Source organism: Amaranthus tricolor, chromosome 15, assembly GCF_026212465.1.
Source record: "Amaranthus tricolor cultivar Red isolate AtriRed21 chromosome 15, ASM2621246v1, whole genome shotgun sequence".
NCBI classification, from domain to species: Eukaryota; Viridiplantae; Streptophyta; class Magnoliopsida; order Caryophyllales; family Amaranthaceae; genus Amaranthus; species Amaranthus tricolor.
Window position 1 is genome coordinate 961,436 of NC_080061.1, and position 19,579 is coordinate 981,014.

The window sequence follows — 19,579 nt, forward strand, 5'->3', positions numbered from 1 at the left end:
TATCTTTGTGTTCTACAAAATAGGACTATAAGTTGTTTGATTAATGATTTTTAGTTGACTTTTAACTTTTGGCTTGTTGGGTGGTGAAATAATCAAAAAAATAAGTGGTAAAACGTTTTTGAGCCAAGTTGGCTTTAAGTCAAAATGAAAGTTTATTACCAAGTTTTTGTCTAATAAATAGCTAATAACCAATACTTAATTTACCACACATCTTTTTAAATTATCGGTTTATCTAGCTCTTAAAAATCAATAAAAACCATCAAAACTTTCAAATGGTCAAACACGCCAACTAAATAGCAGACCAATTTCTAAGTGATAAATTATAAACGACACTTTATCACATGACAACTAACCTTAGTTTTAAGAGGAGTTTAGCACCTTAAGGCGCTAAAGATTCCTAGAGCCTGGGAATTAGGCATAATTTGCACCAGGCGAAGATGGTAGATTTATGGCGTGAGGCGCCCTAACGTCCATAAAATCTAATTAAAAACCTCATAAATTACTTTATAAAAGCAAATATGTTATAAAGAAGAGGAGAAATAAAGGCGAAAAGAAGAAGGGGATATATAGAGCCTTCATCAAATGGGTTATTCCTTTAAGGCCAAGACCATAAGACACTGAGGCCCTTGTTTTATGCTCTATATAAGACTGTAATGGAATTGATTTGAGGCTATAACAAGGTTATGGGACTTTGTCCCACATCGGTTGTATGGGCATCTAATATGGAGGTCACAGAGTAAATGTGCTCTCTCACCTACTATGCTGATTTTTTGAGTTAATTCTCTTATTTATTCTATACCAAAGACCCATTAATGCGCCAAGAAATCACCTCACCCAACTCAAGTCTTGTCTAGAACATCACCCGCCCAAGGTGGTAGCCTTAGGCACGCCAAAGCGAGCTTTTAAAACTAAACTAACGAAACCAGGTGACGTCAATTCTCTAGTTATCTAAGATGTACTATCTCCGTTTCCTTTAATGCGCATCAACTTCTATTTTGAGTTTCCATACTCATTTTGTATCATTTCTTTATTTAGAAATGGCCACCCACAACCTTCTTTTAATCTCAATTCTACAATTAAACTCTCTTTTAATATCATTCACACAATTCATTCTCTATCTTCATTAAATATCACATTTTCACAACTCTTATACCTTTCATAAAAAATCATCTTGGAAGAGAGGGAATAGGATCTAACAAGCTATACCCGAATGACTAATTATAGTAATTAATGTTGGTGAAAGTGAATGGCTAGGATTCAACAATGGTTCACTAAATCACCATTCAATATGGCAAGAGTGAAATAGTAGTCCATTACGGGATTAGTCTACTTTCTAACTTACATTTTTACTATCGTGAGACTTCACTATAATTGTTTTGGTAAATTAAAATTTATTACTTACCAAAAATCAATACAAATTCTTGTATGAAACGATCTAATTTTGAGACGGATAAAGATTACTACACTAGTGTGAATATTTGTTTACGGGCACCTTATTGCCTTGGAGAACCTTAATGTTGTGTTTCTTTCTCTTTATCCCTAGTTATGAAAATTCTCAAACATTTAGTCAAACAAAAACAAACAGCCTTTGAAGGTTGTGAAACTTACTTAAACCCCTCTGAGAACATTTTCTGGCCTACTAATACCCTTTTTGCAAACAGCTAGTCTCTTGAGAGATCCTATCTTTGAAAGATGTATCTCAAATCTAACCCATTAAAGATTAATATCTACGTACCGTATTCTAATCTCTACTTACATTATCCTTAATGCTTACTTACAGTATTCTTAATGTCTACTTTTAATATCTTAAATGTCTACTTACATAATTCTAAATGCCTCCTTATAATTTTTTTAAAAATATATAATGTTAGAAATGGTCTCTCATAGAAACCATCTCTTACAAAAATTTGTGTTTTGCAAACGAATTGGTCGTCATCCGAGATTATTGAAAGTAGGCATTAAGAATACACTAAGTAAGCATTAAATACAATATAAGTTTGAAATCAAAGATTCACTGGTTACCTGATGTATAATGCAAGAGTTGTATGGAATCATTCTAGATGGAGTGTGCTGATTCCTTGTAGCTGAAACAAAGGGTGCAGCTCTTCGCAACTCCTTTTTCAAGTGCCTATTACAGATAATCTGAACTTGGATCACTCCTCTGAATTCTCTGTAGTTGGCCAGTAAATTAAAGCTTACCAAAATTATTCTTTTTGCTGATAAGACAAAAAAGTATCATCTACAAGAAATATAGCATGTACAACCAAAGATAGTAATTTTTTGGCAAATAGGAGTAGCATTTCCAAGCCTTTTTCGTTAAAATGACCTAAGTCAAAAGAATTATCTAAGATTGCTTAAAGGTGCAAATTTTGATAAACGCAAGCGCCCGGTTTACGTGTAGTCGCGAGTCGAACACAAGGAGGTGAGTTAATCATTTTGTTTGTTTTATGATTACAAGACACGGATTAAGAAAATGATATGATGGGGAAACTAATACTAAGATGCAAGAACTAAAGCTAAAACAACAATTAATATGAAGATAACAGTGATATAACAAATTCTAGGGTGTCGGGCATCCCCAAATTCTAATATGGGAGTCGATCACTCTCATGAATGTATGAAACTGAGTCATTAACATAATTAAATGTGATCTAATTAATCTCAAACTTCCGCTCTATTGATTAATATCGGTTTAAGACCAAACTAGTGTTAGTCCTCAAACTTCTGTTTTATTGGCTAAACTAGTAGGAATTTAACTTAAATATATCTCAATCCTAAATTAATCCTAATCTCAAACTTCCGTTTTATTGAAAAGGTTAATAAAGATATTTAAACTGAGATTCATTAAGCATAGATTTAATTATAGACTCAAATTCACACAATCAATCAATAAAACGTCATCCCATGCTTCGAATTAGGATTTATGCCCTAACTCTAGAGAGGAAAACTACTCTCTAGACATAACAATAAAGAACACATAATAAACAATAAATAAACTCTCAAACAAAATACTAAACATGAAATTAATAGATAGACTCATTACATAAAAGTAAATGATAAAGCAGTAAACAAAGTAAACTTACTAATGAAAATAACATAAATGAAAATGGCAAGAAATTAAATTTAACAATGGAGTTTTTACTCAATAAAAGATAATGGAATAACAAAGGAACAATAAAGAAAACTCAGAAAAACTAAGGGGAAAAACTTCCACTTACAAAAGAGAAACTAACTCTTTTTATAAAAACTGCTAAAAAAACGTAATCGTTGCATGTCAAAGGAAAAAGCTGAGTCGGCGGTGGAGGACCTCAGCAGGAAAGCGAGTCGGCTTTTGATGAAAACACAGACATACTATTCCTGAACCTACAGCCGACTCAGCGGCAACTTTTTTCCCACAAAAGCCGAGTCGGCGTTTTGTGCTGAAAAATTGCAGCAAATTCAAATGGTCGTCATTTCTTGCTCGGTTGTCAGAATTGAACATATAATTTACAGTTGGAAAGCTTTTGAAGTCTAGTTTCCAATGCCGCAAACCTTGCATTAATGCAATCTTTCTATCAAAAGTTATGACCAAAAGAGTAAGCATGTATCAAATTTCACTTTAAAACTTTTGCATTTTAAACACCTTTCAACTCTTTTGCCCATCTTCATTGTAAAACATCTTCAAACGAGAAATAATCTCCTTAGTAAACCCCGTCATCATTAAAATCATAAGAATTATGCTTAAAAACGATCAAATCCGCTCAAAATCAACATGAATAACCAAAATGGGTAAAGTAACATAAATCTTCAAACTAAACACGAAATTACTAACAATAATCATCATTAAGGAGTATAAAATGATATGAATAAGTGCAAATAATTGCACTTATCAATTGCGTTTGGAAACAAGTATTTCATTTCAATTGTAGATTTCAATTATGAATTCATAAAAGAATTTGAGAATGACAAGGTTAGGGAAGTCATTCTCAAATCCTTATTTTTAACCGCTTCTAAAACATTGGTGGATTTGACTCAAATCCAAATTTAAAAATTTTTTATTTGCCAAACACTAAATTTGACCCAAATCCACATTTTCAAATGAAATCAACATCCCTAAACACAGCATTAAATAATTCGAATTAATATTATCTCGATGAAGCTAAAGATTTATAGTTCTTTGGTATGCTATTATAAAGGACTAAAGTAAATATGACTTATTAAATCATGTGTACTTATCTATATAAAGTTGAAACTATATAAGCACACCACATTGCTCACTTGTAAGTTGTAACTCACCAAACAAACAAAAATAATCACAAATAACCAGTATTACCAAGAAAAGTTAACCAGAATGTCACATGAGTTGAATCGGACACTTACTAGAAAGATTGCAATTCTTGGACGCATAATACTTTCCAGTACTCCAGCTCTAGGAATGCAGTTGTAAATAGAATCAGAAAGCTATAGCTCTGGGAAGAATTGAGATCAATTCAGCTGATGGACGAAAGACCATGGGAAATTGTTCTAGGAGTAGTGGAGGACGCATGAAAGATGCTTACGGACTTTATTTTTTCGCAGGATAAACTCGAAGCCTTGAAAGAAACACTTTGATTTAGGGCTTGTTTGGTAAATAGCTGTTAGCCGGAATTATTGACTGATTTGACCAGTTGGAAATATTAGCCGAAAAGCTAGTGTTAAAGGCCTAAGCCAAATGGTATAGAGATGTTGATAAAGATTATTTTTGGCTGTTGGCTAAGTCATTTACCAAAAAATTTATTTAGTTGTTTGAGCATAAGATTCAAATAATTTTTTTGAAGGCTTTTGCAATTCAGTCTGTTTGAGCATAAGATTCAAAAATACACGGACATTAAAAATAACACAAAAATGACCAGAAAAACTAGTGCCAGAATAAATTCTAATCACAATACTTGCAAAAGAGTTGTTTCAATGAGTATAATTGCTATTTAATTATGAGCAATTGGGCATGAATCTATACCAGACAATAGATGATGTCATCACCATAAACTTTTGAGTGATAAGAAATTGAAACCAATTCAGCCGAATGTTTAAGCTGATGATTAAAGCCTCATCATATGTTATATATTCTAACACGTCCTCTTATACAAGAGCCCTTTAGGCTAGAAGTGTGGATGCAACACTGGTTCTCTTTATATCTGGCGCTAAATATTCCAATTTTAAATAAGGGGTGGTTGAGATTCAAACGCGTGACCTCTTGTCACATTGGCTTCTGATACCAAAGAACCAACTCAACCAGAAACTTAACCTTATACTTGAGGCTCCAAAATGGCATAATATGTTATATACTCTAACAAACACAGCATTTAGAGAGATTTGCAAGTAAAGACAAGAAGATTTGAAATTTATTTTGTTTGGCAATAAGAATCAATTATTTGGAAAAAAATATGGGAAAATAAAAGTGATTCTTCTCTATAATTCTGCCACTATATAAGTGTACCAATTTGCACTCGCATTCAACATTGAACTAGCCAAATCAAGCACCAAGTTTCGAAAGCACCAATCGTGATGGCCTACAGGTACGAGAGCTCCCACTTTGAGGCTGAGAACGAAGCATTCTCCTACAACTCAATGGGGCACATGGGCCATAATGGCCATAACAGCCACCTTGGGTTTGGAAATGGTATGGGTCACCATCAGATAGGCGGGTGTTCCAACTATGGCCAAGCCAATTCAGGATACGGGATGGGCCTTCAGCATGGGACGGGCCACCAGCTCGGGCTGGGACATCATCATGGGATGGGCCACCACCATGGAAACGGCTTCCATCATGGTCATGGAGGTGGACAGATGGCTTCCGGTTATGTCATGAACCAAGAGAGTAACTATTACTCATCCCATAATTCCTACAACCCATGCAAGAAGGTAATCTTCAGATACAAAATTTTTGGAAAAATTACCGTAAATAATACAACTTTTTGTTAATTTCTCTGTAATAATACCAACTATTGATTAAGCATAAATAATACCAACTTAGGAGGTATTTTCCTAAAATAATACAAACTTTAGTTTGATTTTTAACATGTTAGGGATTTTCTAAGAAAATACCCCTTTAAGTTGATATTATTATGGTTAATTAATAATTGGTATTATTGTATGAAAATCAACAAAATATTGTATTATTCACTGTAATTTTTTAAAAAAATTTTCCAATTGTTGTTGAGTGTGTTGTCCTTATTGTTGTTTGTTCTTTTATATTGTGTTTTTGCAGTTTTTCTGAGCTACAGATTGTCAGATCAGACTAAATCGGACCGCATACACCTCTAACTCATAACAGCGCTCCAGATTTGGTAGCCATATGCATCAAGTAATGTAGAATAAATAAGCCGCAAGCCACTTTTAGAGGTGTAATTTGCTACTGGTGTATTGCAGTTGTACTGTGTCGTGAACTCGTCAGTCGTCATCTAGTATGTCTCCCATATACAGCTTATCAAGAAGTATGTTTTGAGTGGTTAATGTGGTTCATTAGTACTGATTATTTCTTCTCGTTAATCTATCAATTCAGCTTGTAAACCTTGGTGAAAAAGGCTAACTAGCATACTAGCATTTTATACGATAAGGCATACCTATGGAAATGATTTAAGCATTTATTTTCACAAAACGTTCTCTTGGGGGTGAATGCTTTGATAATAAGAGCTATAAATCAACCCAACATACCTAATTGATTGAAGATCTTACTTGAACAAGGGATGTTTCCGTCATTACTCCTCCAAACTTGGAAATAAAAGAACACAACACCGTCATGTTAAACCCATCTAATTCAAGCTCACACCATCCTAACTAGGCCTGTCAAACAGATCAGGTTAAGTCGGGTTCGGATTTGAATCATATATAAACAAGTCAGAAAATCCTTGACCCTAACCCAACCCGTTTAGTTAATTGAGTCGAAAATCACAAACCTATCCTGACCTGCAACAGATCAAGTCAACCTGATTTCAACCTATTTAACCAGTTTATTGTTTTTGTTTTCATTTTAAGGTTTTAGTATTGATTCTATCTATTTTTTTGGCTTTCACTTTAAACTAAATGTTTTTTATTGTTTATTTTGTATTTACCATGAAAAATAAGAAAATATTAAATGAATAAGTTTAGATTATACTTATTGATTTAACTTGACTTGGACCTGCTCTCTTCGTCTGATCTGATTGGATCTGATCTGAATTTACTAAGGTTTGATCTGATCTGATCTGATCTGGTCTGGTCTGATCTGGTTTGATTAAGTCTGATTTGATATGAATCTTTCTGATCTGATCTGATCTGGTCTGATCTAATCTGGTTTGGTCTAATCTGATATGATCTGGTCTAATCTGATTTGATTTGGTTTCATTGAGTTTGTTATTAATAATAGTAGTTAAGGTGTTATTGTTATTGTTATTGTTATTATTATTATTATTTATTTTTACTATTTTTACTATTATTATTATTATTATTAATATTATTATTATTATTATTATCATTATCATTATCATTATCATTATCATTATTATTATTATTATGTCTTATTATTAATATTACATACTACATAGTTTCTCCATCTAATAATAATATACATTACATTCTACAAATTAAACATCAAAAACTACGATGTTTCTGCTTCTCTTTGAATTGATGCCCAAATATCGTTGGCTATATTTAGTTGATTCTATCCATTTCATTCTTGCGCTCTGTGTTAAACATGTTGGTATCACTTCTTAGTTCAATGTTAACCCCACTTGATATTTGGATACCTAATTGATATAGGCGAATAAAATTATGAAGCGTAAATGTGGACGCCATAATAGCCAACTAATATTTGATCTCCATACTAGGCATATTTTTCAATATCTTCCATTGATTTTTTAGCATTCCAAAGCATCTCTCAATTGTCGTACGCGAGGATGAGTGTCTGTAATTAAAATGTTCAAGCATCCCTGTAGGAGGTGGACTAACACAAAACTGAGGCATATGATATCTAATATCATCATGTTTTATTGGACTGAGGTATCCAAGAGTGTTAGGATATCCGGAATCGACCAAATAGTATTTTCCTAAATTTATAACAATAGTTAGACATTTATATTTAAACATGGATTATATGAATATGAAATTGTTGTGTAATACCTGGAGGTGGATGTGGAAACATAAATTTTGGTTCAAACAAACTATGACTCCATACTGTTATGTCGTGGGCACTACCTTCGAACCCCACATTGACAAATGTGAAAAGTTTATCAAACAAACATGAAGCCAAAACATTCCATGTTTTATTCCCTTTGCGTGTTCTGAAAGGTAAACCATTTTCATCTGATATAGTTGCTTCAATAAGGGTCCCGTCCAAGCTCCAACACAATGCTAAATAAAAATATTAATGTATTAGAATGATTATAAGAATAAAAATTTATAGCCACTAGTACGCAATGAAGGTACCTCAAAAAATGGCCAATATTTTGAGTCGTTTGCTATTTTATCTGGAACATCATTCAAGTCTTGGAAAGGTTTAATAATCTCCATGGATAACATAATCAGCGCTTGTAATACTTTTCTAAAGTATTTGCTAATTGTCGCTAGACCATGCTGAAACTTATCGGCTATTGTGCGGTATGAAGCCCCTTTAGCCAATATATATAAGGCAATTCCAATTTGCTCAGCGATTGATATGTATCTACCATCCGATAGCCAGCCTTTATACTCTACGTATTGGACTAGTTTAATAAATATGTCTCTATCCAATCTTAATTGTTCCCTACATAAATCAGGATGAATATTCAATAATCTATGTATGTAATCGCAACCCGGTTCTCCTCCGACTCTCAAAGGTCATCGTTCGAGTGGAGTGAGCAGTCTCTTTAACTCTTCTAGTGCAATGATCATGGTACATGTTCGCACTCGAATAATGTCCATCTTATAGTGTAAAAGCAATGCAATAACATATATTTAATAAATATTAAACTTAAATTTTATAGAGCCATATGATAAATAGCATCGCTAAGTACAATATTAATACAAAAGTTGCTCCAACTACGTTAATGTCAAGCTTTATGGAGCCATATGATAGCATTACTAAGTACTAGTACTAGAATAATGCAAAAGTTGCTCCAACTAGAGTTATATATAAAAGGCTTTATGGAGCCATTTGTTAGAAATATGACTACTAACTTTTAGATCAACGCAAAAGTGGCTCTAACTAAATTAAGATGCTATAAAATAGATTTATGGAGAAGTAGAGACACATTCTACTTCAGGTAGATTAATATCAAATGTCGTCTTCAAGAACATAAGTTTTTGTTGATTTGATGACAATGCTAGAAAATAGTCACCATTGTCTCCTGCACGTAGGAATTGCATATATTTAAAAATAAACTCTTCACCCTTTTCTTTGACTTCCTTAAGATCATTTAGAGCTGTAGCAACTTGAGAGTGTTTGGAAACTTCAAGAGATGGCAACCCAGATAAAATAGACATTTTGAGTATCTCTAAACAAGTCTCAATATCAGTCTTAGCTTTTTTAGAGCTACTTGTACTCCCTACATTCTTACGTTTACCCTTTGACTTGGTTGTGGGTGGACTTTTGCTCTCTTCATGACCAGAGTCACACTTTTTTTCTCCTAATTCTGTTTCAAAACAATCATCACTATCACCAATTTCTTCGGTATCATTTCCATCACCTTCCCCTAAAAGTGATTTACCACTCTCACATCCAGGAGAATAACTATATTTGCTAGTTGCAAAAGATTCACTATAAAGACTACGTAGCAATGCCAAATTAGCTAAAGGCTTCTTCAAGAACCTGGCATGTATGCCTTTATGTTTTTGTTTACACAATAAAATAATATAACTACCTCATAAACACATAAATTAATTTTATCAACAAGCATTCAAGTATTTTTTTACCTCCACAAATCCAGCCCATCTATCATCTTGGTCAACTTGTGGACATCCACTCTCGGGATCAAATGAAAGACCAGTCCTCTTCAATTCCATCTCATTCCATATTTTAAATTGTGCTTTCAAGTCATCACACTTATTTCTAGCTTGTTTATCATTAAAATTTTTTCCGGTTGTTACATTTAAACCTTGAACAATTTTTGCCTAATATGTTTTGCGTCCACTTGATCCTGCTTTTAATTGGATACAAATCTCCAAGAATTTTTTAGTATCTTGCTCACTCCATGAGAGTCTCTCTTTGGGAGCCATATACTTTGCTCACCATAAAAACACAAAATGAGCTAAATTAATTTTATTTAAAAAAAAAGAACACAAACTAACAAATCATGTACATTGAAATATTAAGCACAATAGGACCTAAAATCTCTAACTTTATCCCTAAGAATCACCCAAGACTACAAAAATATATCCCTAAGAAGCACAATAGGACCTGTGTTGTTCATAGCACATCATAACCCATCTCACATTGATATAATAAAAAAACTACAAAAATTTACAAAATATCTACAAAAAAATACATAAATATATACACACATATCACTATCATCCAAAATGTGAACACAAAGCATGACATCAAGAAGGTAAAGATATATTGTATAATAAAAAATCTACAAATAAATACATATATATATATATACACACACACATATCATAAAAACTTACAATATTTTGTTGTATTCTTGTGAACTGATTTCTTTATTTCTTTCTCTTAATCCACCGGTGAAGAGCTTGGAATTACAGGAAATGCATATTTACTTTATACATGTTTATGTAGTTATATAAAATGTTAGGTAATAGAAATGGGAAAAGGTGAAGTATTTACTGATGGCTCTTTAATACAACAGGAAAATATTAGATACATCATTAATTGCTAGAAGCTAATAGAAATAAGAAAAGGTAGTTGTAAGTCAATGTACAATGACATCAATGTTTATACTCCTGGTTCTTAAAATCTCATTTCTAAAGTTTATACTCCTGGTTCTTAAACAATGACATGATACAAGTAATTAATTTAATGTAATATGTGTCTAATTACACTCCTGGTGGACCTCTTTCTTAACCTCATTAATGTATATGTATCGATGAATAATAATAATAATAATAATAATAACGGTATGATTTGATCTGATCTGATCTGATCTGATCTAGTCTGGTCTAATCTGGCCTGGTCTGATATGAAACTTTCTGATCTGATCTGATTCCAATAAGAAGAGAACACCTTCTTAACATGTTTAATTAAATGAGTTATAGAAATTTATTTCAAATTTAAAATTTTAACCTAAAAAATCTAACACCATTTAATAAACAGATCAGGTCAAATCGACCCATTTAATTAATTGGGTCAAAATCCTCACACCAACATAATTCAACTACTCTTATGAGAGACTAACCCCTCAAGACAATAAACTTATTTGCTCTTTAATTTATATGAATTAGACTATTTAACTTATATATTTAATGTCTCCCTAAAAAACCATCTCTAAGAAGATAATTAAATCTCAAATCTAACCACTTACTATCTTATTTTTATTATTCACTAATTTTCACTAATCAGCTTATCTGCTAAGTATTTTCCCCAAAACCCATCCCTTTTTAATCCTCAAAACAAATATCTCAGTTTTAAATCATGTCGAAACCATCACCATCATTCTCATTCCTCTTACTCATTTCTATCTTGTCGCCATTTTTCCTCATCAAAGCTCGAGATCTCCACACCATTAAATTCAAATCTCCAGGTCTTTACCCAAAAGGTCTAGCTTACGATCCTTCATCTCATCGCTTCATCGTCGCATCTCTTCATGGAAACAAATTCATCTCAATCTCCGATACCGGCGAAACTGAAACCCTAACCCTAATTTCCTCCGAAATCTCCCCCAATTCCACCATTCTTGGCCTCTCAATCGACCATCGCAATCAGCGTCTTCTCGCCGCTATTAATTCTCTCTCTTCTCCCTTTCTCGCCTCCTTCCATCTTCATCACTCCTCTCTCGAACTCCAATTTCTCTCTCCTCTTTCTCCATCAATTGGAATCGCATGCGACGTCACTTTCGACCCTTTTGGAAACTCTTACGTCACCAACTCCGATAAAAACTTCATATACAAAGTAACCGAGAACGGCACCGTTTCCGTCACTTCAAATTCCTCTATTTTCACTCATTATCCAGTGTATGAATCCTCATACTCTTACGCTGGACTAAACGGCGTCATTTACATAAACCACAAAAATTACCTTCTCGTAGTTCAATCGAACACGGGAAAACTGTTCAAAGTTAACGCAATTAACGGAACAGCAACCGCCGTTATCTTGCCGTCAGATTTAACCTTAGCCAACGGAATCGCCGTTAAAGGTGACGGCGTTATAGTGGTAGTTTCCATAAATACTGCTTGGTTTTTAAAAAGCGATGATGATTGGGCGAACGGGATCGTAATTGACGAAATTGCTCTTGATAAAGAAGGATACCCAAGTTCGGTTATTGTTAAAGATGGAAAAAGGGTATTTGTGATATACGGGTATGTTCAAGAGAGTATAAATGTAAATTCAGAGCAAAGAGAATGTTATAGGATTCAGGAAATAAAGATGAAAAAAGAGGAAGAAGACAGTTTGTTGTGGATTCTTTTCTTAGTTGGGTTGGGCTTGGCTTATTTTTTGTTTTGGAAGGTTCAAATGGGCAAGCTTGTTAAGGATATGGATAGAAAACGTCAATAATTAAGCGTATTTTCTTCGCTCTGAAATATGCATCTTGTAGATGGGTTGAATAGTTCGACTAATACAAATTAGCATGAGTCTACTCTTATTAAAGATGTGTCTCGGTAAACAACTTCAAAACAAGAAAATTTTGATTTTTTTTTATAAATATGTTTGTATTAGTTGTGCTATTTAGCTTATCTATGGAATGCATCTTCCATTTCATACAATAATTTCTGTTTTTTTATTTAATTGTTTATTTGGAATTTGTTTGCTCAATATTTGATTTTTATGTTTGTAACTTTATTTTTATTTGTTCAAGGATATTTTGCCACGTAGGTTTGAATTGATTAAATGTTAGTTATTCCACCCTATACAAAGATTGTAATTTATATACATTTTATTGAAATCGTTGATGTTCGCAAAAATGTTAATATGTCACTTCAGAAGTTTAAGAATAATGATAAACACATTTCTTATAAGATTTTAAATATAAATACATTTAATAAAAAAGCATTATTAGACACATTTTTAATTGAGACAATTTCATAGAATCATAGTAAGATCATTTTTATTAAATTGACCTCTGTACATTAATTATCTTAAATTGATTATTTATAACATTAAAATGAGCACCTATAATTTTGAAATGATAACTTTTTATATTCTTAAAGAAAGTATTATTTTAAATCTTAAAGTAATCAATTAGAAAACTTAAGTTAATTATATGAGTTCGTCTCATAGTAAGGCGGTCTCATACAAGATTTGTTGATCGTTATATAGTCTTAGTGGTTATATATATATATATATATATATATATATATATATATATATATATATATATATATATATATATATATATATATTTCCCTTATATTTTCAGAAACGTGTCATTTACACTATGTTTAGATAACAATTTTAGAGAGAAAAAAAAGGAGAGAAAGGGGAGGGAAATGAAAGAAGAAAAATAAAAGGAAAATAGCTCTTGTTTGTATAGGAGGGAATAGAAAGAAAAGAAAGAGAGATGAAAGTTTTCTCTTTAAATCTTTTCAACTTTAGAGAAATTGAAACCTTAACAAAAAGTATACATCAAATCCTATCAATTCTCTCTCCTTTAATCTATTTCCTTCCATTTTGCTATTCAAATAAGAGATTCCTCCTCCCTCCAAATTCCTCCCCTTTCTTTCCCTCAATTTCCTTCCATTCAAACACACCCTCAATTCTACCAACTATCTAATGCATTAAATAATTAATGCTTAATATACTGCCTTAGGTGGTTTCCAAATTGATTAACCTTTGAATGCATATTGTGCATAATGTGGAAAAGTAGATGGAAAAGTGTTTTATTTTCCAAAAAGAATGCTACTCGTGTATACATATCTTTGCAAATTGAAGTAGATATCATTCTCGAATCTCGAAGTGGAAATATGGTGACTTACAGGAACAAAGTCTGAGAACTGATGCAACAAAGTGGGAGAATCATACTGTATGTGCAAGTGATGGGCTTGCACTAGCAGGAATTCTAATACCATAGCATCAGTTCAAGCATTAAGAGATCAAAGACATATTCCTACTAATACTTATAATACCCCAGATTTAGCTTGAAAAAGGATTGATAGACTACACATATCAATAAGGTGTATCTTCTTTTCTAGGGTGCCCATTTGCTAAAAACTCCACAGTTATGCGTGCTTGATGGGGAGCAATCTTAGGATGGGTGACCTTCTGGGAAGTGTTCCCGGGTGCGCACGAGTGAGGCCAAAGTGCGCTAGAAAGACTTGTGTTGGTTTGTGGGGCCAGTCTACAGTCTGAAGTTTTATATATGCAGAAAGTTACTATTTACATTTAATGCTCGACATATTATTAGAACCTACATTACTCAAACTTGTATGTCCATGTTTGACTCAGATATGTATTGTATAACTTGGATATTTTATGAAAATTTTTAATATTTTACGTTTGTTCGATTGTCATGTGTTCGACAAGGTATTAGAATTATAAAGTGTATTTGTGCTAGACAGATTTTCGAAACGCATCCTATAGTTTTGTCAAACTTACCTGAGAAACATCAAGGAAAATTAACTAAACGGGTCAGAAAGGGCATCATTTGATTTCACAATGACAATGGAAAGCAGAATCAATGCTAAGTTCTCCACTTGCATGATTCAAAAAAAAAAGGAAAAAAAGAATAGAATAAGGTGTGAAATAAGAAGCAGATTCAAAGGTACAGTAATGACCTCATTTGTTCTTCAGGAAGGAAAGATAATGTGTTTAAGAAATTCTATATAAGGATAACTCCATGGCATACTTTGATCATCAAGTTCCACACAACAAAAAAATCCCTTGAACTCGAAATTCAGTCGTGCACAGCCCATTCCGCAGCATCATGGCTTGCATGCAGATGTCCAAATGCGAAGCTGAGAAAATGAAGTGCAACAATGGCGCGCAGGGCTACTACTATTCTGATTACAAGGAAGAGATGCACAAGTCAGCTGGGTATTCAATGTCCCAAGGTGGCAGCCATAACAATGCCTCCAAGGGTTATTCCTCTTCAGATTACAAGAATGAGATGCACAAATCAGTTGCATGTGCACCCAATCAAGCTGGCCATGGCATCGGAGGTATTATCCACAAGTATTCCAGCCACGACAACCACTCTTCAGGTCACCATGGATTGTCTGAAAAAGTTTCATCCATCTTTAGCCATTCAGGGTCTAGCCATGGCTATGGCCACCATGGCCATGCAAGCCATGGTTTGAGCCACCAGGCAGACCATGGCTTGGGTCACCATCGCCATGCCAACCATAACAGCTCAGGCCACCTTGCTTGTGCCAACCACAACTCAGGCCAACACATATCTGCCCACAAGGGCTCTTCCCATCACAGCTCAGGCCATCATGGCTCTGGCCATCACAACTCAGGCCACCATGGCTCAGCCCATCATAGCTCTGGCCACCACAGCCACAATTCAAGCTGTGAGTTCAAAGAGGAAAAGGAAGAGTACAAGGTCTGTAGCTCAGGAAACATGAAGAGCGTGATGAAGATCAAGAAGAAATCATCCTGCAAGCGCAGTGATGATAGCAGCGACAGTGAGAGTGACAATGAAGGCTATGGCAAGGGCAAGGTAAGCATTTGATCAACTTGTCTCGATTACAACTTTTAAAATTTAACTTCTTCCCTAATAGAATAATCAAATTTGCTTGCTTTCCTTTCTGTTGCACACAGAAGTGCTAAACAAGCAAAGCTCAGCACCAGCCCAAGACCAGATCAGACAATGCATGCTGCTAATAACATATTAATATATTTATGATATTGTACTATTACGCAAATAATGCCCAGTCGCAACTACTAGAACGGCTGAGAGCAATTGTCATGCAACAATGGATGGATTTCCTTATTGTACTACATGTTTTATACTGAATGATCAGTGTTTTACCTAATGCTGTTGTTGTTAACAATAATTTTGCACTTTACCAAGCATATGTTCATTCAAGAACAAATTCAGCCAAAAAATGAGATGTCGGTCACAATTATGATGACGGATAATGTCATTGTCAAAACATCAAATAATATCGGTCAAGATCATCATATATTCCCCAAATCGGTCTAAAAAGAGATTTTTCATACCATTACAACTCAACCAATACGATAAGCCTTGTTTTGCTGCCTAAATTCATTGTCGAATATCCATAATGGTCATTGAATCAAGAGTTTATTTGTCAAATGAATTCAACACTCTCTTTCAAAAACGTTAAAAGACTTCACAACATTGAAATAATACAATAAAATTAAATTAAAAAAAGATCCTAAAGATTAGAGCATCAACTAAACCTTGAAAGTTGAAACTAACTTCGCAATGATAGAGCCTAGCTCAATTCTTGATACTTCTAGTGAAAAAATCATGGATATTAAATAAAGTACTTCCAAGTTCCAACAAAGAGACACAGCCACAGAGGTCATGTGCACTTCTAATCATATGTAATTGCAAATGATGTTTGCTATCAAGGTCAATAGTAACATAGCCTTTTTGTTAAGAGTAACATCCGATCCTCAAGACCAAGGTCATTCCTGACCCAAGGTAGGGTAGGCATTTACCTAGGACCCAGAGCTAGAAAAGGGTTCAATATCTTTACTCACCAATGTTATCACGTAGGATGTAGAACACCGTTTGTAAAATTTTAACTTTACTTTAACCCAATACCTCAACTCAAAATGTATTTTTTATTAGGTTAATTATTTTATTCGTTAAGAAGTATATGACACGTCTATATTTATAATGATAATTATATTATATAGGATCCGTTTCTATCATTTTGCCAAGCAACCATCAAGAACTATAATCAACCCTCTATAAAGAGGGCCTTTTTCTTTCATTTTATCTAGGATCCATAAAAAGTCAGGAACCGCACTGTTCCAAACTCTATCTAAGCTAAGTGGGAGTTAATCAGTAGCTACTTAATGGCCGAGGTAATGGAATGTTGTGTAAAGAAACATCGTAACCACAAAACCCAAAGGTAGGTTCGTTTCTAGACTTAGCGGTTCTAAAAGCAAACCTATGCCGCCGTATAGATGGAACTGCAAAAATGTGCTACTTCCTAACAATATATTAATGTTGCTAGAAGTGTTCTAAATGGACATTTACCCGACCTATATAATCTTCAACTGACTTGACTATGACCCGACTTCAAAAATGGATTTACAATGAAGCAAAAAAGATGTGAACACAATATCCCATTAACTCGACCGAAAAACTGATCCAATGATCCGAATGATTAGCATAACCCTGGGGAAGAAAGTCTTAGGCCTTAATAGAACCTAAAAATCTGAAATCTTAACACCTTACTGTTGGACTGTTATAATAAATGAATTATGTAAAAATTAGTGACTCCTTAAACGATCAAAATTTCGTATCTAACAAGACAATCATTGCATGTAAGATAAACGTCAACTGAAAACAACCTCTTTGTTACCGCAAAAATAAGGAGACTTAACTGGAGTTGGTTTGATGACGTCAATATAATTTGTCTTCAAGCTTTCGCAAAATTTGCTTGTCATTCTCCAATTTGGATGCTCATACTTTTTATCCCCACCGTCCAAGCTGAAATATTCTTCTTTCCATGCCAGTTATTCTGTACAGATGATCTTCTGCAATTATTCTAAGCAACTAACACCCTTTCCCCTTTATTTTATAATAAGGAATGACTTCTATAAATTCCTGGTTTCAATTCCTGCAATAGCATCAAGCAAGAAATAGCTCTAAGAAAAACCAAAAATCTGATCATTTGAAAAACAGAAAAAAGAAACACAATGGCTTCAGCCAAAATGCAAAAACCCACAAATGAAGAACACAAATTCTCATAGAAGATATCAGAGGTAACTGCTTGGGGAAGCAGGATGTTTGGGCACAAACAACAGGAACACCAAGCAGGGGCCAAACATTGTAGTACATGTCAGTATCCGGCATCTAAAGATGTGAAGTCAACATGTACTGATACACACAAGAAAGAACAGCCAAATACAGCATTTGGCAAGGAAACGAAATCTGGTACATGCACAGAGACGAAGAAGAAAGAGAAGGAAGAGCAAAAGAAGGAAAAACAGCATACGGCAAGTGTTCAAACAAAAGATGTTAAACAGCCTGCTAAGAAGGAACCATACGTGAAAAGTAATGCAACTAATGCAAGCAACACGAAGAGCAAAACAGAACTTAAGGATGAACCAGCAAACCATTGTTTTTCGAGCATGGCAGATCATTGGAAGGAGAAGATATTGATGATGAAGAAGGCAAAGGAAGGCAAGAACAGAGATAGCAGCAGCAGTGACAGTGAAAGTGAAGCTGAGTCCTGCGTGACGAAAAAGGTATGCATCAAAACAACAAACAAACATAATCCCATTAAGCATTAGGTTAACATGAATATCTCCCTTCAACTTCTCAAACTAAGCTTTCGATATAACGTTCAGTAAAAGTTAACATACAACCATGCAATTATATGTAAACAAAGTGCACATGATTTAACAAGTATGGACAAATAATCCAAAATCAAATAACTATAAATTTGTGGCTCTGTCGAGAATGGAAAAATATGCCCCATCTACTAGCGGTACGATCTGCTTGACTGTCATCCACACAAATTGAATTTTCTTGTTGCTTATTGTTCTTGCAGACGAACAAGGGACGATTCAGAACAACCAAAACCACATCCAAATGAAGACTGTTGCAGGATCAAAGAAAAAGACGAAATTAAAAATTTACTAAGCATAGTGCTATCCAAATTCTAAATTATTCACTTGAATCATCAGTTTGTATATTGTGCTGCAGGCATGAGGCGTCTGTTAGCGTATTACTTTTTAGCAATAAGTCCCCTTCTTTTATGAGATTGTCTATAAATTTTTGAATTGTGATTGCCATACTATTAGAAAAGCTTCACATTAAAGGTCATTTTAATACTTACAATTGAACTTGGTTGCACAAAGCCAAAGAAGTTCAGCTTCCTCTATCTTCTTCTAGTCATTTTTGAACGGATCCAGATCAATGTGACCTAGCGACGTCCAGCCTATACGATGACACATTTAATAAAATGCTCAACGGATATGCTTAACATGATTACCATACCGTCAAGTACATTACATTTTAAGTGGTTGTTGGTTTTTTTTAAGACAGACGAGTTGTTTTATCTAACGTTTGTAGTATTTATTATAAAATATACTTGCACTATTCATTAAAACTTCAATTAATATATAGCTCCACACTAACAACTTCGTGCATTGCACAAGTTTTATACTTGTTCAAAATAAAAGGGCTATATAAATCTTTGGTTCCATCACGTAATCCATGAATTCAACCAGGAGAATCGAAATCCGTAAAACATAACTTACGCGTAACATTTAAAAGCTAGCTCCAAGGTTAATTTATATACATGAACAGAAACCAAAAGTGTTGAAGCAGCATGGCTA

The 19,579-nt window shown here is 33.9% G+C and overlaps 3 protein-coding genes across 4 annotated transcripts; all 3 read left to right on the forward strand.

Annotated features, from left to right (window-relative positions):
* The first annotated feature begins 11,566 nt into the window (after positions 1-11,566).
* Positions 11,567-12,646, forward strand: LOC130801729 (uncharacterized). Its single transcript, XM_057665612.1, has one exon. It carries the CDS (start codon positions 11,567-11,569, stop codon positions 12,644-12,646), a length of 1,080 nt encoding a protein of 359 aa, XP_057521595.1.
* Positions 12,647-14,717: 2,071 nt separating this feature from the next.
* LOC130800845 (uncharacterized) lies at positions 14,718-16,065 on the forward strand. Of its 2 annotated transcripts, none has more exons than XM_057664549.1 (2): positions 14,718-15,749; positions 15,851-16,065. In XM_057664549.1, the coding sequence occupies exons 1-2, from the start codon at positions 15,012-15,014 to the stop codon at positions 15,857-15,859; spliced, it is 747 nt and encodes a 248-aa protein (XP_057520532.1). In that variant the 5' UTR covers positions 14,718-15,011; the 3' UTR covers positions 15,860-16,065. The 2 variants fall into 2 exon arrangements, with proteins under 2 accessions (XP_057520532.1, XP_057520533.1); XM_057664550.1 differs by having other exon boundaries at positions 14,930-15,749; positions 15,854-16,065.
* Positions 16,066-17,513: 1,448 nt separating this feature from the next.
* LOC130800847 (uncharacterized) lies at positions 17,514-18,928 on the forward strand. Its single transcript, XM_057664553.1, has 2 exons — positions 17,514-18,484; positions 18,790-18,928. The coding sequence occupies exons 1-2, from the start codon at positions 18,020-18,022 to the stop codon at positions 18,832-18,834; spliced, it is 510 nt and encodes a 169-aa protein (XP_057520536.1). The 5' UTR covers positions 17,514-18,019; the 3' UTR covers positions 18,835-18,928.
* Positions 18,929-19,579: the final 651 nt, after the last annotated feature.

Coding starts and splice junctions, on each gene's coding strand:
- LOC130801729 (XM_057665612.1), top strand. CDS start 11,567: ATGTCGAAACCATCACCATCATTCTCATTCCTCTTACTCATTTCTATC.
- LOC130800845 (XM_057664549.1), top strand. CDS start 15,012: ATGGCTTGCATGCAGATGTCCAAATGCGAAGCTGAGAAAATGAAGTGC.
- LOC130800847 (XM_057664553.1), top strand. CDS start 18,020: ATGTTTGGGCACAAACAACAGGAACACCAAGCAGGGGCCAAACATTGT. Junction 18,485..18,789: donor AGTCCTGCGTGACGAAAAAG/GTATGCATCAAA, acceptor TTGTTCTTGCAG/ACGAACAAGGGACGATTCAG.